Consider the following 27,645-nt stretch of genomic DNA (forward strand, 5'->3'; position numbering starts at 1 on the left):
TGAAGATGTGCAGAGGTTGGCAAGTAGGCCTGGTGTGCTTGTCTCTGCTGGTTCCTCAGCTCCACCATCCTGGGAAGGATGCCCTCACGGCGTTGCCAGGAGACGGGGGGTGGGGGGATTCGGGGGAGGCGGGGTTCGGGGCGTGGGGGGCCTCTCACTTCTGCTGCCTCAGCACTGGGGGGAGGGGCAAGAGAGCAGGGCCAGAGCCCTAAACCCTCCAACTAAAGCTTGTTGGGGAGTAGGGAGGGGAAGGGTTTTTAAGGAACTTTCCAGAAGCCCCATCCATCCCTCCTGCTTACATTTCCCAGAACTGTGTCACAAGCCCACTCCCATACACAGGGAGCCCTGGGAGGTCTTATTTTCACTGGGGTTCTGACGGTAAGAAAGAAGGTGACGAAGCCACGGGGGCCTGACAGAGGCACTTCTTTCAAGGGTTGGGAGCTGACCCCTGGTGTTGGGGGTGGGAGCTGAGAGAACCCAGCAGCTTGGCCTTTGGCCTTGACCAGCCTCGAATCCTGTTTCATGCCCAGTTGTAGCGTCCCTCCCGGGCTGCGTTGTAATCTCCTCGTCCTCAAGGCCAAGTTCTGTTGAATTGGGTCTTAGCCTTGCTTTGGGGTCTTGAGGGTGGAAGAGGCAGGTCTAAAACTTCCCAGCCTGGAACGAGCGACTGCAGATTCCAGAAGGCAACTGTGGGCAGGGGCAGGCAGGGGTGGGGGGGTGGTGGTGGTTGCTGCAGGAGCAGCTGGGAGCCAGGACTGACCCATGGCTCTGGGAATCTTTGGGAGAAATGTGGACCTTCTCGAGAGTCACAGGGCAAAGTACGAGCACCCAAGGGCAGGAGAGATGCAGGGGACACTCCCGCAGCACAGGGCCTCAGCGGGTGGACCCTATTCTTCAGTGTCCTCTCACAACTCCCAGGCTGCTCCTGGGTCTTCTTGGCCACCCCCTGTGCAATCTTTGGGAGGGAAAGGGGAAGGGGGGGGCGGGCTCTGGATTCCATCTGCGGATTCCAGTCCCGAGTGCTAGAAGGAGGCTACAGCCGCAGACACCGGCCCGAGACTGGGGGTCCCACAGGTCTGAGACACCCCTCCATCCCGATTTATAAATCACCAGTCCCCTCCTTTGGACCTCTTAGCAATGACACCAACGTCCCCCATGTGTCTTTAAATTCAAGGACAGCTGAGGAAAAGTGCCAATAAACTTTGCATTTTTTTTCCCAAGGGAAAGGAGGGAGGCACCCGCCTGTGGAAGCTGCTAAGGTGTGGGGCCCCCCCTAAGAAGGGCTTAGCCCCACTGCTGGGAGGAGGGCTGCCTGATCTCGCTCACAGAAAGCCGGGGGACGTGGTGGCCCTCACGGTGAAAACCTTTCTCCAAGGGCGCTCTGTGAGCTCGGGTGTAGACGAACACAAAGAAAACAGGCCCAGGAGGCAGCAGTGAGCAGATTCTTTACTCGGTGGGATTACACACCGTCAACCACTGAGTCCTCCTTACAGGGGACGTTAATACAAACAAAAATAGTTCTCTACGAAACAAAGTTTCCAGCCCTCCCAACCCTCCTTCCTAACTCCCTCCCCCAGACGGTGAGTTCCTTGGTCACCAGGCCTCACGGAGTCTGGTGGGTTGCAAAGGAAAACAAAGAAGAGTTGTAGGCAACAGGACCTCCGGTCCGCTGGCCGGTGGCAAGCCAGGGACAGGCGCAGGGGGTGTCCGCAACAGTCGCGAGCGCAGGTCTGTGTGTGTATGTGTGTGTTTGTGAGTGTGTGTTGGGAGGGTGGACCTGGAGGTGTTGAGGTGAGCAGCGTTTCTCCCCACCCCCGTCTCACCGCCAGCAAAAAAAAAAAAAAAAAAAAAAAGGGTTGGGGGCGGCGGGTAATAGAAAAGAAAAACTAAGACCCAAATCACAGGCTGCGGGGCCAGCGCCGCACCGCGTCCCCTGCGGCGGCGGCGGGCACTGCCGGGGCGGGGCGGGGGCCGCGGGGCGGGGCGCGGGCGGGCGGGAGGACTCTGCTGAGTAGCACCTGGGAGCAGCTCGGGCCGCACCCTTCTCGCCGCCCGGCCTCGGACGCCGGGCCCCCGAAGCCCCGAGCCCCCCCGGGGTCGTCCGGGCCGGGCTCAGCAGCCCAGGCGGGCGGCCAGCCCCAGCAGCAGCAGGCAGCCGAGCAGGGTGGCGGGGCGCGGGGCGGCCCCGGGCGCGCGGTCGCAGTCCAGGCCGCCGTCGTCGGCGGGGTCGCAGCGGGGCTGCTCGCAGCGCACGCCGGTGTAGCCGCTCGGGCAGGCGCAGCGCTGGTTCTGCACGCACGTGCCGCCGTTCTGGCAGAGCAGCTGGTCGTCGTCGCACACATTGGCTGCGGGGCAGAGGGGCAGTTAACGCGGGCGGGGGCCCCGTCCACCCCCTCGCCGGAGCTTCTGCGACTGGGGCGCGGCGCGGCGGCGGGGGGTGCTGGAGGCTCAGGGCGCACTTGGTGAGAAACGCCCCTGCGTGCCCGGTGACGGTGGCCGGGCCAGACCTGGCCTCTTTCCTCCCGCCACTGCCCGTCTCTCCCTGCTCCCGGGCCCACGGGCCTTGGGACGCACCTGCTCTGTCTCCCCCGGAGCTTTGCACCTGCTGTTCCCTGCGCCCTTCCACCCTCTCCGAAGGCTAGCGCCCACTCGTCCTTTCGGTCCCGCCAGGCCCCCGTTTCCTCGTGCAGCCGCCCTTCCTCCCTCCCCGTCACAAACCCCAACCGCCTGCTCCACCTTTGCCTCCAACTCCCTTCTCAACTGACCCCCAGCTCCGCCGCCCCATGGTTCCCACCTGGCACCAGCCCCAGATTCCTGACGCATCAGGCCCCGCCCACCGACCAGGACCCCGCCCCTCGCCCCACCCACAACCGAAGCCCCGCCTCCGGAGGCACTAGCCCCCACCCCCCCCCCCCGCCCCGCAGCAGCAGGCTCCGCCCCCCGGGCGCGCACTCACGGTAGCAGCCCTGGCGCCAGTAGTGCGTGGGGAGGCAGTCGTCGCACTTGGGGCCCGCTGCGCCCTCGCGGCACTCGCAGAAGCCGGTCTCGTTGCACCGGTCGTGCACGGAGCCGATCTGGTTGCAGTTACACTCTGGACGGACACGTGCACGGCGTGCGGTCAGGACGACCTGCGGGCGTCCTCCGCACGGACCCCCACCCCGTCCGGCCCCTCGTCCCTCCAGCCGGCTCTCCGTAATCCCCCGGTGGTGCGCCCCACCCCGTGAACACGTGAGCTCACGGCTGCCCGAGCGTCCACATCTCTAGCTGTCTTGGTTCTCTAGCTTCCATTACCCACTCTTTCTCCCTGGCCCTGTTGCTGTGTGGCCTGGGGCAGCCCCAACCCCTCTCTGGGCCGCAGTTTCCGTCTGTGTAACAGGACGGAGCGCGGCTCCTTCCACGCTCCAAAGGGCTCTAAGACTCTTGTCGGGGGGGGGGGGGGGTCTCCTCGGAGGCAAGGCGTGGGGTGGGCCTCGTCATCTCCTCTCCAGGGCGGGGTGGGGGTGGGGGGGAGCGCCCCAGAGGCCCCCAGCCTCTCCCTAACCCCTTCCCAGTTAGTTTCCTGGGGCCTCTGCTCTGGAGGGGGGCAAGCGTCCCCGCCCTGGGAGGCCTTGAAGCCCAACGCTGGCCCAGAGGAGGCGGAGAGAGGCGAGGAAAGGAGGAGGGTATCCGGAGCGGGGAGTGCTTCTCCTCCCACCCAGAGGCTCCACCCTGTCCCTGCTGCTGGCTCCTGTGACCGCAGCAGCACAATTCCGTTAGGTTCACTTTAGAGTTGGTGGAATTATCTGAAGGCCGATGCCATCGTTCAGACTGACAGCTCCAGCCTTGAGGGCAGCCCCTCCTCTGTGAAGTCGGAGCTGACCTGGTGGGTGGAGGACAGGCAGTGGGGGACTTGGGGGGCTTAGGGGTCTGGGGACCCCAGGACTGAGCATTGGGCTCGACTCGAGACAGAGGCAGAGGTGGTGGGCAGCCCTTCCAGGCTGGCGGGTGTTGGCCGAGGCCATGGGTTTGGCCTTTCGGGATGGCCAGCCCCACCCCCGGTCCAGGGCCCCCCGAGGCTTTCTTCTCTACCCCACAGCCAGTCCTGCAGCAGAGTCTGAAGAAAGCAGTCCGAGTGCCCACGGGGTCCTACAAGCTGGGCCTCTGCTTATCGAGCATCAGAAGGACTGCACTGGGAGAAAAGCTTCAGCCACAAAAAGGGAGTTGAAAACTTTTGATCTAATCCACTTCCCCACTTTACAAGTGGGGAATTGAGGCACACAGCAAACTCTAGAACCAGTCTTTGACTCTAATTAGTGGTTCTGAATTTCCAATGTCTCTGCGGATGACCGAAGGCGGAAGTTATTACTAGAGCAGATTCCAGAAACTTCTTTCCTTCCAGACGCCCAGAGGAAATGGATCCCGGAAATGAAATCCGCCCCCCACCCCGGCCCCCAGGGTTCCCCAGCACCTGTTGACGCCAGGGTCTCCGGAGCCCGCCCCGCCCTGCGCCCCGCGCCTCCCCTGCGGCCCGCCCCAGCGGCTCACCGATGCACACGTTCTGGTCGTCCCCAGCGCCCCGCCCCTCCCCGGCGCCCCGCCCCGCGGCTCACCGATGCACACGTTCTCGTCGTCCAGCTCGGCAGAGCCGTTGCGGTAGTAGCCCAGACGGCAGTGCTGGCAGTGTTGGCCGCGCGTGTTGTGTTTGCAGCTGACACAGGTCACCACGTTGAGGAAGTCGATGTAGCTGCAGCGGTTGGAGTGGCCGTAGCACTCGCAGTCTGGGCCAGCCGAGCGTGAGAAACACCACGGGTCAGTGAGCCAAGGCAGACTGTGCCTTCCTGCCACCCCCTGCACCATGTATTGGGGGAAACTGAGGCACGGGGCTAGGGCAGACCAGCCCGAGGACATGCAGGGAGGCCGGGAAGGTACCATGGGCCTCCGACACTTCTGCACCATCTGGCAGGAGGCAGGCGCGCCACCTTTGAGCCCACAAGTTCCCACCTGGCCCTGGGGACAGGAACCCAGGGAGGGCCTGTGGACAGCACCTGCCTGGCGGGGTGCCAGGGTGACGTGCTCTTGGAAGGATGCCTGCGAGATGCCGGGCGATTGGACATGATTCATGCAGGGAGGATGGGTCATGCGGCCGGCGTGAGCTTAGGAAGGGCAGTTCCTGAGTCCGTGGCGCTCACCACTGTACCCCCAGGGACTCGGTGGAGGACAGATGCATGCGTGGATGCTGGGCAAGATGGAATGGGCCAGGAGCTTCCTCCGCATGCTGCTTTGGAAGGTGGTTGGAAGGAAAACGCCCACCTGCTCGACCTTTTATTATTAGCCTGAGCTGTTCTGCAAATGTGATTGGCACCAGAGGGCCTCCTCTTGCACACCCCTGAGAATGAATGCCATCTTAGGGTTTGTGCCCGGGCCATCTCGTTTTGCCTCCTGATCATCTTGGCCTGGCTTCGGACTCTTACTGTATGCACATGGCTCCACACCGAGGACAGCGATCCCTGTGCCATCCTGCTGTCTCCTCCGGCCTCACCACCCCACCCCAGCCCCCATCTCCCGGGACTGGGCGAGCGCTATGACTGCCGGGGCAAGGCATCCTAAAGGTGTTGGGGCTTCACTCCCTGCCCCCATGAAGGCGGCCATCCCTTGGTGTCCCTCCTAAGGGACCCAACATCCCCTTCAAAAGGAAAGCCAGTGTGGCTGCCCTTGAATGGGAAGGACGCTGGCCACGCTGGCCACCCTCCTGGAATGCCCTCTGTGTGTCTCAAGAGGACCCAACCTCCCTTTTGTGGTGGGAGAGGAAAGAAATGAGCCTCGGAGCTGTGGCAGGGAGGAGACCGCGGCCACGCCACACCTTGGGCTTCCTGGACCCTCCCCCTTTCACCTGTCCCTCCAGGTGAGGCCTCCAAGTGTCTCAAGGAGTAGTGGCAGTGGCCCCTGTGTCCCAGCTCCTTCTTCAACCGAGACAAGCCCCTGGGCCACATCTCCCAGGGGAGCCTGGACAGACTATTTCTGGTTGCTGCTCTGCCTGCCCCGTGCCTGCCCACGGTGCTTCTGACTCATACCTGCTCCCAGCTCCCTTGGGGAGGGAGGACTGAGGCAACAGAAGCTCAGTTTCACCTTGACCTAGCTACTCCGGGAGGGTTTTCTGAACCAGGCATGGGTCCTCCGTCCTGCATCATTGTTTTCCAGCGGAGGTGAGGTTAGAGGTGCGGGAGGAGGGCTGGTCCAGCCCGGGGCCTTCCTCTTACCTTGGAACTCTTCAATGGGCACCACTTGAGCTGATTTGGGCTTGAGCTGGAAAGGTTTGGAGGCCGGGGCAGGGGCAGCGGCGGAGGTGCCCACAGCTTGGAGAGATGAGAAATAAGCTCCTTCGTCGCCACAGTCCAGCTGCCCTGGGCGGGCTGTCCGGGCCCCGGGAAGGCCCAGCAAAGGCTTCCACCGTGCCCTGGGGATGCTCCGGGGCAGCCTTGTCACCTGCTCCGATGTGAGGGGACACAGCACATCCAGGAGCATGTGGGAAAAGCCCTGACTTTGGTGCCTCTTCGGAGACCACTTACACACTCGGCTGGATTAATTCCCCCCAGTTCCTTTTCTAACTCCCAGCAACCCCTGACAGGGTGCAAGGTGCTTTGCTGAAATTGATCTTTTTTTTTTTTTTTTTTTTTTTTTAAATCTCAGGCATTGCTTGAGATCCTCAAGAGGAGATCCTCTCCTCTCCAAACTCCCGTGAGCATCAAATCCAGAGAGTGGCCCTGGTGTCCAAGGCTTTGGCAACTCCCCTTCTGACCCCCTCCTCCAGCCAAAGTGAGTCCTTTCCTATCCAGATCCCCTGCTCAGCGGTATTGGGAGCCGCAAGCCCAGACGGCGCCTGCATTCCGCATCAGAACACACCAGGACCTGGCCCCATCTTGGTGAGTGAGCAGGACGCTGTCCAGGCAGCAGAGAGGGCTCAGCGTCCCTCTGGGAGCCTGCGGCGCCCTAGGCGGTGCAGGGCAGGGAAGTGATGGCTCCAGGGTCTCCATCACCAGGGAGGATGCTAGACGCAGGGGCCTACAGACCCTCACCTAGTGTGGGTCCAGCTCCAGAACTGCCTGCCAGCAGAGGGCGCCGTGAACCCTGCTCACTGCTCACGGAGGGGCTGGGCTGTTGTCTAAGCAGGTAGTAGGATTCACGGCCAGGGAACAGGTGAGCTGGGATGGGAACAGCCTCCCTTCCTGGAGAGTCGGGCAAGCCCCTGTGTGCTTCCTGCGCATGTCCGTTTCTGGCCACCAACGAGCCTACGCATGTCTCCTCCCACTGCTGTAGGAGACTGAGGCTCCCAACTGGGTACCAGAAGCTTCTACTATGCCTCCTGCCCTGCGCACGGCCACCACCAAGCCTCTGCCCTAGCTGGCCCTGCACCTGGAATGCACTATCTTCTTTCATCTGCCCATAGCCCGCCCCTCTGTCTGGGTCTGACTTCCACCCGGCTCCTGCGGGAGTCCTGACTCTCTCTGGCCTCCAGCCCCGCCCCCCGGGGTCCTGGGAACAGTGGCAGGACAGGGTTCCTGCTATCAGGCAGAGTCTCCACTCGGCTCCAAAGCCCTTGGGGGCAGTGAAGGATGAATAGGCGATGGGTCTGACGGTGTCACCCTGGGCATCGCTAAGGTGAGAGTTGGAGTGGGGGCAAGTAGAGCTCCAAGCCCCACCCCCAGCTCTCACGGACCCCCCCCCAGTCCCACCACATACACCTGCTGCCTCCACTAAAGAGGGAGGGGCCTGGGGTCTAAGGAGCTTTTGGGGGGTGTCTAACGCCCGTGCGGACCCTCCCCCCATACCTTCTGCACTGGAGGGCGTCTGGGGCCAGGGGGAGCTCTCCCCCAGGGGGGCAGCGGCAGATGGCCTGATCCGCTCTTGGGGGAAAGAAGAGAAGACACTCAGTTACGTGACAGGGTGGGGCTGGGGGGTCCTGGAGACACACTGAGGCATCACACAACCCTTAGCAGCAGCAGCCCTGTCAGAAGCGGCTCTGTCTACACTGGCCAACTAGAACTGGGTCCAAATCTACCGGAGAGGCAGTGTCTACACTACTGCAGCTTACGGAGGGCACACGTGGACTTGAAGCCAGATGGGGGGACGGGGGAGCCCGAGAATCTGCATGCTTTTGGCTGTCCTTTCCTCCGTGGGCCACCTGATTGACACGACTTTTCCGCTCTCCCTATGTGGTCCCTGTTTCCACCGAGGGTAGACTTCAATCCAGCTCCGTGTCTGGGCCCAGACCTCTTTGTGCTGAAGTCCCTGGCTAATGACGGTAAAGGGGGGCGTGTGTCATCAAACGTGTCCAGAGGGGTCCTTGGAGGCTTTCTGCCCGATACCAACGCGGGGCCCAGAGCCCCTCCGCCATCTGGCCTACCTCCCCAACCCACGGTTAGGACCCACTCTCACCAGGGACCCCAACGCGTGGCAACCCCCAGTGCCACAGAGCCTATCTCTGGGACCAACGGGACACAAAGCAGGGGAAGCAGGCTGGGCTGGCCAAGGCAAGGCATCGCTCAGCGCTGAATTTCAAAGGACAAACCCAGAGGGACAGGGGAGAAATCGCATTCTTTCCACGTCTTAAAGGGATTACACACGATGCCGGTTGGTGGGGAGAAAAAGGAAATCTACCAGCTAAAAAGTGCAGGAGACTTTCCAGTTGGGAGCTGGGAGGCTTTGGACATCAAATTGACATTAATATGGTGCTCAATGAGAAGAGGCTGCAGGACCCAAATTGGCAAGGGCTTAATTAGAGCCACAATAAAACCCGCCCCGAAGGCTTTTTGCTTTGGAGCCTTTCTCCCACCACCCTCTGCGGGCGAGGATTAGGCATCTTGAGCAGCTTTTCCTGCCCCGCAGCCCCTGCCCTGCAGACAGCTTGATACTGGCAGGCAGGGGAAGCATCTGGGCCAGAGGTTCGCAGGCCCAGCTGGACTCTGGCCAAAGAGCTGAAGCACCTGTTGGAAGGCACATGGGGGAGACTCAGGACCTCGCTGGGGGGCTGGGATCTGGGGGCCAGAAAGACCCCCGGCCGGGCTCTCTGGGGCATGCTCAGGTGTGCAGGAAACGCATTCTCACAACGGCCCATGTGGTGTGCCAGGCCAGATGGAGGACCCGTCTGCTCCTTTGGAATTGGGGAGCTGTGCGCAAGCCAGGTCTTAAAGACGGCACCAGCTCCCGGCCTCTGAGGCTGGGGGTGGCCGCACTGGGGGGCAGGGCCCGGGAGCTGGCCTCCGCAGCCCGCGAGCCCTGAGTTGGGATGCTGCCTGGGTGCCTCTGTAACCGGGTTACCTTGAGCAGCTGCCTCTTCCTTTCTCCACAGCCTAACTGACATGTAATTTACGTACCGTGAACCCGGCTGTTCTCTCCTGAGCCTCACCTCCCTCACCTGTGGGGCCCAGAGCTGAGAGCCCTAATCCTCAGAGCCGCAAGCCAGGAGAAGTCCACACTCCGCCAGCGGGGGCGATTGTCATTATTATTGGGGGTCCAGGTGCATGGGGCCCAGGGCACAGGCTTCCTTTGCTAAGAGGAGCGATGGCCCCCGGACGCGGGCTGCTGCTGCGGTCGTCTGTCTGCTGTGCTGGAGCCGCCTCGCTCCCGCCACGAGCACTGTGCCGCCTGGCACTGGGCTCAGCTGGCAAAGCCGACCACGACCCACTGAGGGCTTGAGGAGCCCCTTTCTTGCCACTTGGGTCCTGGAGACCCTCACAAGTCAAGCCCCCCTTGCCTCGGCTCACTGCCCTGGCCTTGGACTCTCTCCTCACCCCCCAGCAGTGCAGCTTTCGTGCCCTACGCCGCTTGCCCCAAGTCAGAAGCAGCTCGGAAAATGGATTCAGGGTTCGTGTGTGTGTGTGTGTGTGTGTGTGTGTGTGTGTGCGCCCGTGACACAGCAGCTCGTCCCCCACCCAGACAGGCTGCTGTTCGCACGCAGACACGGCACCCAGCCCGGTGAGTCTGGCCCCCGTCTGCTAGTCACAGGCTCAGCACAAACGATCAGGCAGCCGGCCAGCTTCTGTCCTGGAATTGCCAGCGTGGACCCATTCTTCACCCCAAAGGGGATCCCTGGGCCAGGGGGCTCCCCTAAAATCCCTGAGTCTCCTGGCTACTCTTGCTTCCTGCAAATGCCTCCCGTGGAGAAGAGAGGAGGACAGAAATGAAAAGAGCTGGGGCAGGTCACCCTCCGGGTCCCCTGCAGGAGTTAAGCAAGATGGCTCTGGAACGAGGACTTTTCCAGGGCATTCAGCCAGGCGTGGAGAGGGCTGAGCCCCACTCCAGGCCAGAGGTGGGGCGGGGGGCAGGGGGCGAGGCTGAGTGTGGATCTCTTCCCCAGCTGACGGAGGGGTCTCTGCCCATCGGAGATGTGGTCTGCTCCTCCCCTGGTCCGTGTGCAGAGAGAGGAAGGGTCACGGCTCTGCCCAAGGAGTGAGGCACCCCTGCTATCTCCTCTTTGCTGGGACGCCCCTTCCCAGCTGGGACCAGGAAGAATTCCCTCGGACCCATCCTCCTGGCACCCTCTGGGAAGGACAAGTCCTTTCAGACTCCCAGCATTTGCAGTGGGTGGAGAGACAGGTGAGCCCAGGGGGCCACCCAGCACCCCAGGCCTCGAGTATGTACCCATCCAACTTTGGAAGGGAATTAGGACCAGAGAGCAGGTGTTTCCAAGCCTGTCTGTGGCTGCAGACCCCTAAGAGTGGCTGCCGTGGCTGAGGAGGGGCAGGATAGGATGCTGGCCCTGTCCCCCACACTCAGCCCAGAAAAGCTCAGCGGTCCCATTCCTAACCCCCCGGCCCAGAGGTGCCCTTCTGCATTGCTGATCAGAGTCGCTCGCCTTCTTGGCTAACTCTGCACTGTCCACTCCCAGGGAATCAAGTGCTGAGATGCTGGGGACAGAGCAGGGCCTGGGGGAGTGGGGAGGCAAGCTCCACGGAGCACCGAGACAGAAAACCTCCTGGGAGAGCTCCTCAGTGCCACCGGGCACCTCCCCTTCCTTGGTCACCCTGTCCTCTCGGCCATGCTGGTCTCGGGACCCGCCTGACCATTGCTGGGGGAGGCAGGAGGAAGACGCATCGAGGGGCTTGCAGGGAGCCCCAGATGCCCTCGCTCGGGCCCAGCCACGGGGGACCCGGACGTCCTGGAGGCCCCCCATCAGCCCCAGACTCTCAGGCTCTAGGGTCTAATGCGCTCTAAGAGCCAAGCCCGGACAGCAGCACACATCACACACGGGCGTGGGGACGTGGCGGGATGTGGGGAAGAGCAGGGCAGCCGGGCTGTCCCTGAGCACCCGCCGGGGGCCGTGGGGGCCCGCCCGGTGGAAGTGGCAGGGGCGGGAGGGCCAGGGTCCCCTCTCAGGGCCACAGTGGCCACGGGGGCTCTGGGGACAGGGTCTTTCCGGGGCCTGCCGACGCCTGGCAAGAGACGAGAAAGGCAAGAGGGTGGGGAGTTGGCCGGTATGGGGCGCTGCAGTGGGCCGGCATCCCCTCCGGGGTCCAGCTTCCTCTGGCGCCGTCTCTGCCCTCAGTGTCCCAGCAGGGAGCAGGCCACAGTGGGCTGTGGCCCCACTCAAGCATGTCTGAAGTGTGACGTGGGCCACCAGCGGCCCCTTTGACCCTGGCAAGTCGTCTCCTGCTGACTCTCAAAGCTGGCGGCAGAACCCACGGCGGGGGGTGGGGGGCAGTCCGGGAAGCACCTCGCTTAGAGCCCGCAGCCTGCCGATGCCGTGTCAGCCCGTGGGTGCCCACGCCCAGCCTCCCTCCCGCAGTCCCACCCCTCCGCAAGGGTCTGCAGGCAGCAGGACCCTGGCGTCCCTGCCCCAGCCTCCCGGGCACACAGGTGCAGACTACCTGAGCCAGGCACACCCCACAGTCAGGCTGCGGGAGGGGCTACCTCTGCCCCCGGCCAGGGAGAAGGGACCCCATTCTCGTCCTGCAGGAGAGGGAGGCGTGGGGCATTCACGCTGGGGTTGCAGGGCCCTTTCCAAAGCAGCACTGACCAGGAAGCTCGAGGGGAGAAATGTGGGGGTGCTGGCTGAGGGCCACGGGGGGACAGGAGGGAGCGGGGAGAGGTGACGAAGTGAAGGGGCGTGGTTGGAGTCGTGCACTCGGGGCGCCCTTGGCCTTCCCCGAGGACCGGAGCGTACTTACTGCCAACAGCAGAGCCTGCAGCAGCACCTGGGGGAGAGAAGGAGGGTCACAGGGCCTCCCGGGGCGGTGACAGGCCCGGGGGAGGGAGACCTGGAGCCGCACGCAGGACTGACCCCGTCTACCCGGTTTCGTCCTCATGGCCGCCCGGAGAGGGAGGGGCCGCCTCTGCCCATTTTGCAGATGGAGAAGCTGAGTCTCAGAGTTGGGACCGACCCCCAGGGGACCTGCTGGTAAGTGTCAGACACTCCACTGGGGGCATCACGTGCACTCGTCGTTGAGGTTAGGCTCTCAGGCCCTCCTGTGCAGGACAAGGAGGAGGGGTGCCTTTCCTCGGGGAGCACCGGGGCGCCGGAGGACCGGAGGGGCACCGCGGCCGGGGTTTCCTGGAGGCCCTGGAGGAATTGGCCTCCAGGCAGAAACCACAGTGTGTGCTTCCGTCGGCGGGAAGCGGAGATGGCCGGGGACTCGCGGAGACGAGAATCGTGACAGCTACCGCGTGTGGCAGGCATGTGCTGAGTGTGGCCCTGCGCAGCCCACCTGGTCCTTGCAGAACCCCATGGGGGCTCATCGGTGTCCTCACTGTACCGATCTGGGACACCGGGCTACGGGTAAAGTGACCTGCCCAAGGCCACACAGCTGGGAATGGCCTTTCCGGGTCCATGCCCCGGGGGCTGAAGGATGCTCCAGGAGAGGAGACGGGGGTAAGAATCCTCAGTCCCAGAAGGAAGGAGCTGGTACCAGGCTTCCCTGGCTCGTGTCCCTGAAGAATGACGGAGAGTGAGGACGCCCCTTGGTGCCCTGGGAGGCCCTTGGGGGGGGGGTATGTGGACAGCAGGCTACATGAGGCACAGACTTCCCCAGAGTGAGCCCAGCGGACACCAGGGCGGCCTGGGAGGATGAGGGGCTGGACTGGGCTAGGACTGGACTCTGAGGGCCCCGGGCAGGGGCACCCTGGTGGGGAAAGCCCTTTGCCTGCGGCGAGGAGGACGGCTAGCACGGCCCCAACTGGAGGGGATATGGAGACCAAGCGGGGGCAGTGGAGAGGAAGGGCTAGCGTCGGGGGACCCCCACACTTGCAGCTTGGTCCCCTGGGTGCTGGTGCCATTGCCCAGGATGGGGACCCGGTGGGAGCAAAATCAAGCTGGGACTTGTTTCTGTCTGTATCTTGGGGGCCGTTTTCTCCTGTTGTCCTAGAGAAGGTGGGGGTCCCAGGTGAGGAAGGAACAGACTGAGGACACGCAGCACTTCGGGCCTCATCTCTGCTCCTGGGGATTCCAGGAGAAACTCCTCTTTCCCGGGGTGGGGGGGCGGGGGGACTCTGGAGAAGCAGGGCAGGGGCCAGCTCCAGGAGCTCCCCCAGATGAAGGGGTTTTGCCTGCCCCTGCAGGATGGAGGGACGAGGGTCCAGAGGAAAAGCCTGGTCTGTGTGTGCGGGCACATGTCTGCCCCCGGCGGGCTGGATAGAGGGTGGCCACCTGGGTCCGCGGGTCTGTGCACCTGCCAGGGTCAGGAGACGGCAGATCCTTCCCGGAGGTGGGGCAGAGAGCGGAGGAGGCGGCCAGTGGGACAGATGAAGGGAGGCAGACTGCCAGGGAGGGAGGTGACGGCCACTAAAAGGGCTCCGGCAATGGCCCCAACAAAGAGATGGGTCAGCACCTGGCGAGGAGGGAGCCGGGCGGGGCGGCTGTCAGCGTCCAGAGCTCTGGGTGCCTTTGAAGGCCCAGAGTGCCGTGAGCGCCTGGCAAGTCACCCCTTCAAAGGCCTGTCGCCCGGCATAGGCACGACATGCCTGTCACGGCCTCGCTGTGAGGTTTTCAGCTTTGATCAGCCTAAAGTCACATAAATTTTTCACATCGGTCGAGGGAGGCTGCCGGTGGAGAGGCTCCCACGAGGGTGCCCAGGCGGGCGGGTGGTCCGGGGGCCGGAGGCCGCTGCTCCGCTCTGGCTTTGGAACTGGGCGCAAACCAGTTGCTCGCTGCTGGACCAGGGCTGCCGGGCCTCAGTGTGCCCGTCTGGAGAGTGGGGGGTTCTCATTCCGCCCGTGGGGCAGCTACGAGGGCTACGGGAGAAGCTCTGTATCGGGTGCCCGGTGCAGCCTCTGTCAGAGAGCTGGACAAGTGTCGGACCTCAGTGAAGTCGCTGGGGGTTGGCCAGGGAGAGTCCACTCTGGGGTCCAGCCCCAGCCCCTCCCCCAGCAGCCTGGGGGCGCCCTGGGATTTGTGATTTCATGAAAATATCCATGGACTCTGCGGGGGCCCCCTGATAAGTGCCCCCCCCAGGCTGTGCACCCTAGCTCTGGCAGAGGGGACGATGCAGAGAAAGGATGCCTGTGGGGATCTCGGGCCAGGGCCTCCGAGGACCCCTCCTTAACATGGGATAAAAGAGACCCACTTCCTGGGGTGACCCTGAGGGTCAAGGGGGCAGTGACCGCGCAGCACGCGGCGCCCGAGTGGCAGGCTGTAAACGCCCCATAAGCTGGTTATGGTGCTGCCGACCACAGCCTGGAGGCAAGGGTCCCCCCCGCCCCCTGCCAACACCCCATGGTGCCGTCTCTCCAGCCTGCAGGGCCAGGCAGCGGAAGGACAGCAGGAAAGATGCTGAGCCGCTCATCTCGGGTTTCCCCCCGGCGCCCAGGGCAGAAGGGTGGCTTAGGTGTTGCAGGGGGCAGGGGCGCCTTGTAACGGGGGTAACGGGGAGGGGGTGAGTGTGCACGCTTGTATCCGCGCACACGTTGGCACGCCCGTCTGCACAGGTGCGTGCACGTATGCTCGCGGGTACCCGCACGTGCGTGTGTGTGTGCGACCCACGGCTCCTGGGGTGGAGAGCGGGGGAGACCGCAGCCCCCCGGGCCGGGGCCGGGCAGGGGAACGTACACGCGTTGGGAGAGCCGTGGGGCAGCGGCAGGTAGGAGCCGGCGCGCCAGGACCGGGTGCGGAAGTTCCTCTTGCACTTGCCGCAGTCGGGGCCGGTGGTGTTGTGCTCACACTCGCACTGCAGGCTGCCCTCCCGCACGGAGCACAGGTTCGCGTGCAGGTTGCACTTGCACCTGGGGGACACAGAGGGCCGGAGAGGTCAGCGAAGTGTGGGCAGGCGGGCCGGGAGGGTGACCGTGGGGGCCTCCCGTCCGACCTGCTGGGACTCTCCTTCGGGACAGAAACTCCCCGATCGCCCCGCTCTTCAGAAAGCGCCCGATCCACCCTTTCCCAGGCTAAAGCTGCGCCCGGCGCCCCGGCCACCCGTCCACTCCCTGCTCGGGCGGTGCCTGCCGCGCTCTCTGCTGTCCCAGGGCGGGTGGTGAGGTGACCTCGACCCAGACGCTGTGTCCTAATCACCTTTGCTCTTGACCGCGGCAGGATGACAGGCAGCAAGAGCTGCTCGCCAGCCCTCCCCTCGCAGACCCCGCACCCACACCCTGGAGGGCAGGCGGCGAGAACCCCCACTACTCCCAAACCCCGGTCGGTTCGTCCACACATGTATTATTCATGCATTCATTCAAATATTTATAGGCAACTCATTATTCTGAAATCCAGTAAATAAAGGGAGAGAATCCAGCGTGTCCTGTGTGTCCTGTGTAAACTGGACCCCTGCGTAACGAACTGTGGATGGGGGATGTTTCTTTCTATAGAAGTGTCCCCGCTAATAACCGGAGAAGGCAGGCAGGAGTGGGAGGTCGCCGTGCAGCAGCCCTGCCTCGGCCAACGGCTCCAGGCGGCGAGCGGCAGCAGCCACTGCCTCGCAGAGACAGCGGACCGGTGGAAGGACACACGGCACCCAACAGCCGACGGACGGAAGGACGCATGGTACCCAACAGCCGACCGACGGGACACCCAGCACCCGACGTGGCCTCACCCAAGCCCGCTGAACTGGAATCTGACGGGGCCTCTGCATCCATCTACAAAATCCCAGGGAATACGGAGGCTGGAGACACACACACACACGACAGCAGCGGGACGCAGTTGGCCCAGACAGAGGGGACTCCAGGAGTGACCAGCCAACATTTCTACCCCATGAAGGGTGGGGGGCAAAGACTGATGGGGGGGCACACCAAGAGAAGCCTTGGAGGCATCAGCCATCTGGATCCTGGTTCAAACAGCCTCTAAACTCAAACAAATATTCACGAAACAATCGGAAATACGGAGACTGACTGTATTTGACGACCTTAAGTTAACGTTGGTTAGATGCGGGGATGGTGGTGTGGTCCTTCTCCTTTCAAGACAGACACTGAAGTACTTACGGATGAAGTGAACCGGGCTCTGGGATTTGCTTCAGAGTGACACGGAAAGGAAGAAGGTGGCCAGAGATGGGGATGAAACCCGACAGACCACGGGTTGGTAGCTCCCTGGGTCGGGGGAACAGGTATATGGCGGTCTTCTGCTGGCATCCGTGGTGGAAATCCTCCAGGGTAAAAAGAAAGCCAGAGGGCTCTAGGTTCTGATACGGGAAGATTTCCAAGGTACATTGTCCATATGTGTAAAAAGCAACTTGCAGAATAACATCGTTTAGTAGAATCCTGTTTTTGTTAAAATACGCAAAAACTATAGAGATCGGCTCTGGGCTTGGGGAGCAGATCATGGAATGGTCAACAGAGCGGGGGTGGGGGGGTCCCCGCTCCCGCAGGGTATACAGTCTGTCTAGTAGGGGAATGACTGAAACCAGGGACTGGGTTAACCCGTGAAGCACTGGGGGCATCTTAGGGCAGTGAAGCCATTCTGTGTGACAAGGTCACGGTGGCAGCAGGACTGGTCCAAACCCACTGAGCTGACAGCCCTGAGAGGGACCCCGCTGCACCCGTGGGCTCTGGCTCACAGTAACGCAGCTCGTCGCCTGTAGCGGATGACCCCACCCCCGCAACAGTAATGATGGGGGCCGTGTTCACAGGGACCCTCTCCCCAACATGACGTCTATTCATTTGACCATAGTCATCGTGCCAATCTTTGGTTCATGGCAATCGTTACAGGTGCCTAAGCACCATACAGAGGAGAGGGTCTAAGGGGGGGGGGTGGGGTTCTAACTTAGTCTTGGGGGAGCAGCATAGGCTTCAGGAAGAATAGTTTAAAAGTAAGGCCTGAAGGAGGGTCAAGAGTTTGCCAGACAAGAAGGAGAGAACCTTCTGGAAAGAGGCAAGAACAGGAGAGCCCCTGCTAGGCCTGAGAAGAGTTCCACCCCTGAGGTCTGAGGGGAGCCCAGCGGTGGGAGGAGGCCAGCCCAGGACACAGAGGCCGCTGGGAGGTTGGAGGCGGTCTGCCCCGACCCACTGTTTCTGTCGTTTACCTGGGGCGCCGGAGCCCGGCTGGGAGGTCAGGGAGAAAGCTGGGCGTCGGCCGGCCGCGGAGAACCCAGGTCTGGGCTTGGATGGAGGCATGGAGGCCGCCCAGTCAGGCCAGTCTGTGGCCTCCAGTCATAGTGAGCCCAGGCACACTAACATGTATGTCTTCCTGTTACACTGAAAATACACATATCCACCCCCAAATCACCGGGAAAAAACGTAACTGGGTTTCAGCGTGGTTGTCCCAGGTTGGGAGGGGCTGGGCCGATCCGTGGTTTTTCTTTTTTTCTTTGTCGTTGCACAGTTCCTGCAGGCTCTATCATGAGCAGGTATCAGGTTTACAGGCAGATGGCAGGTGTCATTTTCTACCAGGCGGTCAGGCCTGACCCTCTCGAGAACTTACTGCAGCTCAGACCTGGGCTCCACGGGGCGTGAGGAAGCCTGTTCACTCTTTCAGAGTTCCAATCTGCGGCCACCAAGGCACGGGGGGCCTACCGTGTGCCCGGCTCTTGGAAAGGCACTGGGGGATGGGCCGGCACCTGTTGGCGCTGGGGACGCTTCTTCCCTGGGCAACCGGACCCCAGAGCTAGTCCTTGGCAAAGAGAGGTCCTGTGCTTAACCTTACTGGTCAGCACATACGACGCTTCCCTAATGCCCTCACGCCCCCCTCCCTGACCCCCACACTCACAGTGCCCATTAGCAGATCACAGGCTCTGACAAGTCCTGCAGGAAAGAAACCTGTCTGACTTTGTCTAACAGAAGTTTGTTTGCAAAATGAATTTGACCTCAGATTTTTTTTTCCCCCTTCTGAATTCCTATTTAACATCCCACTGAGCTAGCTGGAGAGGAACACCCCAGCTGTGTGGAACCAGGGACATACTCCATGCCTCTGGCCTGAGGATGGGATATTTTTAGATATCAGCTACATAAAGAAAAGATTGCCATCTCAACTTTGGGTGATAACACTGACCTTGGCTTGTTAAAAATGCATAAAGACTGGCTGAATCGGAGAAGCAGGTTGTAATGACGGTGGCGGGGAGTCTGGGGTGTCAGAGTTGGACAGGCCCGTGGGGCCCAGGTTGGGGAGAAGCCGAGGCCACGCAGCTAGTTCAAGACCCAAATCCTGACCTGGGCTCTGCCCCAGTTCCGTGCTGGCCAGGCCCTCCCACAGGCCTCCTCTCCCAGAGGGTGTCTTGGCTTCTCCACCCTTCCTGGCTGAGCCTGGAATGAGCTTGGTGCCTCCTCCCCCAAGGAGAGAAGTTCCCGTTGGGCATGGCTGCCAGGAGAAGCCCACATAGTGGGGGAAAGCCTCACCAGGGCTGGCACAGACACGGAACCCCGTCAATGGAGCTGCTTCTTAGACTTTCTGACTTTGCAGGAAGGACTGGGAGACGCTGTCTCTGTGCTTATACAGTGCGCACCCTCGTTCAGGGCTTGGCCTTTCCCGCTCTCTCCCCGTCTCTCCGGGTCTCTTGTCTCTCCCTCGCCATCTCCATCCAGCATGGGTTCTGAGCTTGCTTTCCTCTGGACCTCCGCATACGCTGTTCCCTCCACCGGGAGCAGCTGCCGAGCCCTGCCCCCTTCTCCTAAAGCTAACCACTGGGGGACGCGCCAGGTTTGAGACCAGATGTCACTTCTGCAGGGACTTCTCACCGTCCCAGCTCCGTCGGCCCCTGTTACACTGTTCCCCACCCCGATAAGCACCAGCGTCGGCGCGGTCTCCCCCGGTGGAGCACACGACGTGGCTGTGGGAGAGACACGCGCAAACTATAAAACAGTTTCGGGGTTCGTATTTATTTTGAACACAGAGCATTTTTTTTTAAGTGACAAATGCATCAGACCTGGGATCTTAAACGTATCATCGCCCAGGTGAGGCAATAAGGCATATTTACTTAAAGCAACAATGAAGCAAGGAAATTAATAATCCAGGACATCCACACGCACGAGAGTGAGGTCACACCATAAACAGAAATTAACTCCAAATGGATCGAAGACGTATATGTAAGAGCTAAAACAAGAAAAACAGAAACATACGGGCAAATCTCTGGCTCTGGGTAAAGCGGTGGTTTCTTCGCCAAGACACCCAAAGCACAGACAACAGCAGAGAAAGATGTATACATTGGATTTTATATAAATTAAAAACTTGGCGCGTGTCAGAGGCCGTCGTCAAGAAAGCGAAAAGACACTTCATAGAACGGGAGAAAACTGCTGCGACTTGTGTCCGTGCTACGGGACGAAGTCCTGCACCTCCGTCCTAAAAACATGACCCGATTTTTAAAGTGGTGAAAGGATCCGTGTAGACCTTTCCCCAAGAAAGACACACGCAGGGCCGACAAGATCATGACAAGATGTCAGCCAAAAGCAAATCGAAATCACCGCGCGCTACCCTCCCCGGCGGAGCTTACGCTGATTATCAAAAACACAGACAGTGACAAGTTTTGGCGAGGACAACGCACCACCCAGCGATCCCATCCATGGGTGTGCACCGTGCAGACACAAGGGCACGCCCGCGCGAGAAAGGTGCGTGGGAATGCTCGCAGCAGCGGCCGCAGCGGCCTTCACGGGAGCTGAAAAGCAGAAACAACCCGAGGGCTCATCCACAGAAAAGCAAAACACATGCAAAGGAGTATGACCGGCCATAAAGGGGAAAGGGGTCGGGACACCTGCTCCGGCAGGGGTGAACCTGGAAAGCACGAGGCTTAGCAAAAAACAAGCCAGACACAAAAGGGCAACTGCTGTTTGATTCCATTTATAGAAATGTCCAGATTAGGCAAATCCACAGAGACGGAAAGTAGATTAGTGGTGGCCGGGGGCTGGGGAGGGAGGGGGACAGGGGTTCTTTTTAAGGTGATGGGAGTGTTTGGGCACGTGCGTCTGTGAGCAGACTGAAGTCGCTGAACTGCACACTTTAAATGGGTGCCTTGCTGGTAAATTATATCTCAGGAGGCTGCGAAGGAATGAATGAATGAATGAATGAATGGGTAATAATTGGGGAAATGCGGGAAAATATGGGAAAATTGTGAAGGGGTCACTTAAGTGACCGAAGCCCAGGAAACAGGGTTTTATTATCATCTCTCTCCTAGAAATCTTCAGAGGCGTGTTTCACTATTTGCATCAAACGTATCACGCTGTGCCTTAAAGAGCGCCGCCGGCCGAGGAAGGCGGGCACGTGGCTCGGCTCCGAAAGCCCCATGGGAAAGGGCGCACGGCCTTTCCCAGCAATCCCATGAACAACACACCGTTATCACATCCACTGAGCAGATGGGGAAACTGAGGCCTGGGATGGGGATGTGAATGGCCTGAGGTCCCCCCGCCGGGAAGGGGCAGAAGCCCGAACTTGAATCAAGGCAGCCCGAAGCCAGAGTCACACTCAGTGCCTGAACTCCCTGGTGGCCAGTGGGGGCGGGGGCACCACGGAGCCGGGAGTCCCAGGGTGGTCACCTGCCTACCGGGGATCGGTGGTGCTGGTCACCCGTGAGTGGGGGAATGAACGAACGGACAGGAGTAGTGCACCTGCCCCTGCCACATCACGTCACTAACCGCACACAGCGGGCACCAGCGAGGGTCTGCGCCGTTTCCTCCCGTTTTTCCTGATGATTGCACGATGGGAGCTCCGGCCCCGGGTCACACTAGCCTGGCATGTCTGGCCACTTCTGTGTGACCTTAGGAAGGCTGCGGAACATCCCACGGCTCCGTTTTTAATCTGTAAAACAGTGGCACCTGCCCCCAGGGTTGTCGTAAGACGCAACGGAGATGTGGTCTACGACCAGTTGGTTTCCTCACTCCTTAAACTTATGAGCTCCTGGGGACAAGAGATCCTGAGATCCTTCCAGGAATGAATACGCCAACTCTTCGCAAGAGCTTTCGAATGGTAACACAGCCGTCATCTCTATCTTACGCTAAGGAAAGGAGGCACAGAGAAGGGAAGTGCGTTGCCCAAGGCCACACAGCTACTGAGTCCCCTTTAAGAAGAGTCGCAAGCAGGCAGGGGACAGCGGCTTGGAGAATGTCCAGGGCTGCCCGTCGGACAGACATGGGCCCAGAGGAAGGCCACCCACCCACAGGCCCCTAGACACAGGCACGCCCCTTCCTACCCTCCCTCAGGCTGCTTGCTGTCCTTCTGGGGTTTCTCTTCGTCATTCCAGAAGGCCCCCGGAGATGGCATAAATAAAAAAATAAGCAAGCACATATCAATAATTTATTGGGCTCTCCTACGTGGACAGGCGCTGTGCAAACGTGCATTGTCAACCGAATCCTTGTCAAAACCCAGAAGGCACGATCCCCCACGTCACAGGGGAGGGGCTCGATGCCAGGAGGTTCCTGTCAGTAACTCACTCCGGGTCTCTGGGTGTGGACAGGCGAGATTTGAACTCAGGGCTCCCGGGTGCCTCTGGTGGACCTCACGGCCCCTTCCCCACCTCTTGCAGCTCGCCCTGCTGATCGCACGAGGCCAGGACAGGGGACACAAGGCTGTGCCCCCGCCCACAGCCTTCCCAGTTCTGAGGTCTGGCCTTGGCGCAGGGAACAGGCAGCCTCAGGAGAAAGAAGCCCCTTTCCCGGCCTGAGCACCGGTTCCCGCCTGTGTGCAAGGCCTGGGGGTGGTGCTCTCCCTCCCGCCTCAGTGTTTCTCCTGCATCCATGGGATCAACTTTCCCAAGGAACTGCTTTCTGAATTTGACCTTTGAGAACCATCAGTCTCACCAGAAAACCATCCCCTGAGCCACCTGACCCCACTACACAGCACTTTCCAGCTCATCCGTCAGGAAGCATTACTTAATAATGAACAGAGGGACAGCGTGAGGCCGGCCAGCCCCCAGGGGCCTGCCAGTGGCTGGCGGACACTTCCAGCCCGCCCGGGTCTCAGAGTCCCAGGCTTTCAGTCTGCGGACCCAGCAGGAGCAGCTCCATGAGAGACAGAGAGAGAGGGAGAGAGGACACAGAGAATGGGAAGAGGGAGCGAGAGAGAAAGAGGGAGAGAGGGCAGGGCGGGAGCGGGACGAGGAGACGTGCTGAGTCAGCATCCAGACTCACAGGCTCCTAATTTGCAGGGTGACTTTGAGCAAGTCACTTCTCGGGACTCAGACCTTTCCTTGGCAGCTTGGAAGGGCTGAATTACATCTGAGAGTTTCAATTCTGCTATTTTATTGCTCGCAAGTGCCCGACACACTGCCGGGCCCCAGCGGGCTCTCGGTGTCTGTGGAATGAACGAGGCGAGGTTATCCCAGCACCGGGCGAGCGGCAGCTCTGGTAAGAGCCGGGCAGTGTCACGTCTGGTGGCAGGGGACCAGCCTCAGGGTGTTAGTCTCCCCTCCGACAGGGCCGCTGGGAGGGAGGGGCGGCGTTACCTGGGGAGCACAGCACGGGGCCCGGCACAGAGCGAGCCCCACACACATCGCGAGCGGCTGGGAGGTCACGGAGGTGGGAGTGGGGGGTTTCGAGCAATAGAGATGGGCCTTGCCCGTACCAGGCAGCCCCCGGGTGCCCAGCCTGAGACAGGCTCCCTCCTCTGTCCTGTCAACACCCTACCCCAGAGCCTGTCCGTGGCCAGCGCTCCCAGGTCAGCTTGCCTGTTCTCCAGGCCCTGGGGGTCCCCAACGGGGGACATACACACAGTCATCTCGGAGCCACTTTCCTGAGGAGACAGAGGTGGCAAATAAAAATATAACGTTGCCTGATTAAATTCGAATTTCAGGTAAACAATGAATAGGTTTTTAGTATAAGTATATCCCACGGCACATTTGGGACAAACTTATACTTAAACATTTTTTTGTTTATCTGAAATTCAAACTTGACTGGGCATTTTCTCCGGCAGCCTCACCGGGCACCCTGCTCATGTTCGTGTCTGCATCATGGGCTTCCGGCCCAACCCCTGACTCCTCTAAAGCCTGGCATGGGCTGTACCCACTCTCCCAGTGGAAGCTGGTCCTCCTGCTTATCCTCCAGACAGACGGCCTCCGCCCCCTCCTCCAATCAATGAGTCCCTAACGAGCCCCGAGCCCCCAGGACCGGCAGCCGTCTGCAGGCTGGGCCAGGCCTCACCTCCAGGGCCAGGCCATCCCAGACAACCCAGTTCTTGGGGGACCGTGCTCTGCTCCTGCCAAGAGGCAACTGGCACGCTCAGATCACTGCCTCCTGTCCACCTGCAGGGCCTGACCGGGGCCTCGGCAGCCGCACGAGCGTGGGGACCCCAGGGCCACAGGCCCCTGCCAGGCCCGAGCGTGCTCTGCCCCGGAGGGAGTGCGGGCGGTGCCCGGGAGCTGCCGGCGGGGAGCGCCATCTGGCCGCGGGCCGGGCACCAGTGCTCCACGGGAAAATCGTGAGCAGGCCCTTCCCTCCTCGGGGCGAGAGGAGCCGGTGCTTGGAGCGCCTCCCAGACAGGAGGGCGGGAGGAATGTAGGTCAACGCCTGGCAGCCGGAAAGAGTGATGTCATTGCTCCTGGGGTGGGGGCGGGGGGCGACGAGAGAGAGAGAGAGAGAGAGAGAGAGAGAGAGAGAGAGAGAGGCGGGTGCTGGAGCCCCAGCAGGGAGGAGGGGCCCGGGGCTGGCTCCCTTCCAAGGTCAAACCTGTCCAGGATTTGGGACAATAGCAGGGACCCCTTGGTCATGGGGCACACAGTGGGGGGCTCAGGGGAGAGCCCAGGGCCCTGGTGGTTCTCGGGGCCGTGTCTGCTCTGCCTGGCGTCCCCCCAGTTGGCTGCTGCTCCGTGTGTTATTACACGCAGGGCGAACAGAGAGGACTTGCGTGTTCCCGACACCCGAAGCCTGGAGCTGTTGGGGACAAGCGACTATTTTGAAGCGATCGTGGTGTCTGCCCATTTCTCTGCCAGATAGAGCCTGTGCCTTCGGGTGAAGACGGTGCTGTTTTCTGGGAGACATGTCCGTGGGCTGCAGGGTTTAGAGGGACGCTCGCCCCAAGCCTGTGCCGGCCCAGACGTGTTGGCACAAGAGGGTGGACACACGCTGTGCAGGACCAGGGAGAAGGTGACAGCCGCAGGGGCACTCAGGTGCTCACGGCTTCAGGGCTGGGCTCTGCACGCCAAGGAGGGAGGATGTGGCCTTGGGAGGGGGCTGGGGCTCCCTGGAAGGGTAGGGGGCAGGGGTATCCCCTCCCAGCCAGCAGGTGCCATGGAAATGGCTGGGTCTCAGGGTGCTGCTGGCCAAAGGTCATCCTTTGAAGTGTCCTTTCTCCCCACAAAGGGAACACCATGGCCTGGGGGCCATAGACCTTTTTGGGGGGGGGGGAGATGAAGGGAGAGACTGTGCTTGGCTGGGGCACACCAGCGCGGAGCGATGGGCAGCCGTTCCAGAAGCAAGCAGTGGTGGGAGGAAGCTTGCAGCTCCTGCTGGATCAGGAGATGACGAGGGAGCAAAAGGACACAGCAGAGACAGTGGGAAGGGGAACCCAGTAAAATGCTGGACTTTTCCAGAGCATTGGCGGCAGGGGGCAGGGCTGGGTCTGGAAGGGAGGGAGGAGGGCTCCTGGGTGCAGGGCCCGCAGGAGGCGGGACCCTCAGGGCAGAGCCGCAGGGAGGGCTCTGGCTCCCTGGGGTAATGGGGATGAATGCCGGCTGCTGCAGCTCCTCCTGGAACGCAGTCAGGCCGGCAATTGAGTTCATTGGCCAAATCAAATTTGGGCTTCTGTGCGAAGTCCTTTTATATTAAGTGCTTTAACGTACATCACCTCCTCCAGACTACTGATAAATCCTATTACCCATTATAGAGCCAGGGGCAGCCTCCCAGTCACTGGGAGATGCTCGTGGAAGGGAACCGGTGGGAGTGTGTGGCTTGTGGATGACACAGTGGGTACGGCCAGGGAGGGCCTGGAAAGGCCACCCCGCCCCCCCCAAGCCTGGCCAGGCCATTGACTAAAGCCAGACCCGTGTGCTCCCACCGTGAAGGGAGAGCCAGGCCCGGGTGATCGGGTGCGGAGGATGGAAGGGAGCAGCAACAGGGTGGGCGTTAGCAAGCCCGGCCCGGCTTCACCTCCCTGCCTCCGAGCTGCTCACACGCCGCTCCCTTCTGCTCTGCAAGGAGCTGCTGCCGGTGAGCGCATTTGCTCCTGGATGAATGAGTGAGAGGATCCAAGAAATGCACAACATGCCCAGCTGGTGCCCGGTCCCAGCCTCACGGGGTGAGGAGCCAGACCCCACGCAGCTCAGTGCCTGGGGCGGGGCGGGGGCGGGGGTTCAGACGTGGCCACGCGTGGCCGCCGACACTGTGGCCGAGCAGTGGGACTACCACACTTCATGAAGGCCGGGGCAGGGCACGGAGGGGTGGCTGCCCAGATCTCCAGCCTTCGGGAGCCCCAGAAGGGGGCCGCCTGAGCCAAGCCCCAGGGAGGAGGAACTGGCCCAACAGGAGGGCGGGGATGGCCGGGTCGCGCTCCAGGCAGAAGGAACAGGGTGAGTCAGAGGGACCCAACATCAAGGGCCCCAGGTCTGCGAGGACCCAGAGCCCAGGCTGCCGAGGGAGGGGGGCAAAGCCTGTGGGCCGAGGGAGCAGAGTCGCAGGGCTGGACTTGATAGAGGCGGCGGGAAGTCGTGAAGGGGAAGGGCTTGTGTTTAGGGAAAAAAAACCTCTGCACAGAAGGGGCAAGACTGTACAGAGAAGCCAGACATCTTCTCAGATGAAATCCTGGCGCTGGTGGCGTCGCTCTCCGGGGGGCAGAGGGGTGACAGGAGTCCACGGAAGGCACCTGCTCAGGCGGGGAGTAGGGTGTGTAGGGGTGTGTAGGGCTGGGCAGGAATCTAAAGGGAGGGCGTGGCCCCACAGAGAGGAAAGAGGCCTCCAGGATCCCGGGCTCAGAATGGGCGACTCTGAATGGGGGGGGAAGCCCCAAGACTCCCCAAGTCCCAGACAGCCGAGCCAAGGCCCCTCGGGGACCCAGGGTTCCCAGTGAGGCCTCAGGGCGTCCTACGGCCCAGAGCCTGGGAGTCTGTGAGCGGCAGGTGTGCCGTGTGTCCGGGATGAGGGGTTCAGCGACGGGTGCTTGGGCAAACGGACTTCTGCCTGTCGGGGGGCAGGAACACACCCCCGTGCATGGGGGGCGTGGCAGGGTACAGGGAAGGGAGCAGCTGTGACTCGAGCCCACGCTTGATGCGGGGTGACATGCAGCGAGTCATCGGGATGAGCCCTCCGCCCCCACCCCGCTCACTCCGCTGAGGAGGCCGAGGCCTGAGAACAGACTCAGACCGATCTGCCCCCCTGACTCTCATCGCCCCTCCACGGCCTGCCTGCCTGCTCCATGCCCATGCCTCCAAGTCTCACAGGTCACAAAGCTGGGGGCTAGGTGCAGAGCCTGCTGGGGCCTGGGTTTGCCCGCGGGGTGCCGCCAGGCCGTGGGGACCGCACCGGAGGGGAGATGAGACCCAGAGGATCCCCCCCGAGGCCCCGAGCGAGGGCCGCACACCTGGAGTGAGTTTTGCGTTCAGGTGAGTGAAAACAAGACTCCTTCCGTAAAACAAGGGCGCCTACTTCTTGCTCACCAGCAGCGTGGGGCCTTGAGCTAACCGGCAGGGGCTGGAGGAATCTTCCAACAGCCGGATCCAAGCGGGGGCGACTTGCCTTGGGCCAGAACCTCGCAGAGGAAAGAGGATGCAAATAGGCTTCCCTTGGGCTCCAAGAGCCTGGTCACCCAGAGAGACCTCTTGGAGCCTAGGGGCGGGTGGGGGGTGGGACTGGGGGTCGGCATGGCCATCCTTGGTTGCCAGAAGTATTAGAAGTCAGGTTTCTGACCCAAATACTGCATCTGGCGGTGGCGTCCGTGTGCTTTTCCCTCTTACGTGTGCTGCGAGGTCCCCCTCCGTGCCCTCACCCCCCCCCCACCTGGCAGCCCCCTCCAGCCCTTCCCGGCTCTTCCCACACTGGGGCGCCTCCCCGCTTCGCAGGAAGGACTCTCTCTTCCCCGCGTCTCCCCACACTTCTCAAAGGCCTTCACAGCACCACGGTTTTACCCTCACTCACCTTCTTTCGCTTCATGGCATTCACCCTGGAACCCACCCCAAGACAGCTTCTGTCCCCCGACTCCACCCCATCTGCCCCCGGGGACATCACCTTTGATGTCCCTGTTGCCAAATCCCCGCACCCGCCTTGCCCTCCTCCGTCTGGACCCCCCAGCGGCATGGGACAAACTCCTGCTTGGCTTTGGGCTCTGTCCCTCTGGCCGCTCTCCCCTCCTGCTGCTCGTGCTCAGTGTCCGGCCTTCACTGTCCAGCCTCTCTGGGCTTCATCCCAGCC

At 61.6% G+C, this 27,645-nt stretch overlaps 1 protein-coding gene across 8 annotated transcripts in view; it reads right to left on the bottom strand.

The window, feature by feature from the left end:
• Positions 1-1,430: 1,430 nt before the first annotated feature.
• The window catches only part of NTNG2 (netrin G2), a 66,083-nt gene continuing 39,868 nt past the window's right edge, over positions 1,431-27,645 (bottom strand). For 3 of the 8 annotated variants that reach the window (XM_046022839.1, XM_046022838.1, XM_046022837.1), the window contains 5 exons: positions 15,017-15,189; positions 12,144-12,170; positions 11,288-11,408; positions 9,088-9,097; positions 6,659-7,887 (listed from right to left, as the gene is read on the bottom strand). In XM_046022839.1, coding sequence (XP_045878795.1) covers positions 7,039-7,887; positions 9,088-9,097; positions 11,288-11,408; positions 12,144-12,170; positions 15,017-15,189 — 1,180 coding nt within the window. In that variant the 3' untranslated portion in view covers positions 6,659-7,038. Of the gene's footprint in view, positions 2,346-2,956; positions 3,092-4,589; positions 4,758-6,236; positions 6,333-6,658; positions 7,888-9,087; positions 9,098-11,287; positions 11,409-12,143; positions 12,171-15,016; positions 15,190-27,645 lie in introns of those variants that run through there. The other 5 variants (XM_046022840.1, XM_046022843.1, XM_046022844.1 and 2 more) reach the window with 5 other exon arrangements.

The sequence above is a fragment of the Meles meles genome, chromosome 11 (genome assembly GCF_922984935.1).
Source record: "Meles meles chromosome 11, mMelMel3.1 paternal haplotype, whole genome shotgun sequence".
In the NCBI taxonomy this organism is placed as follows: Eukaryota; Metazoa; Chordata; class Mammalia; order Carnivora; family Mustelidae; genus Meles; species Meles meles.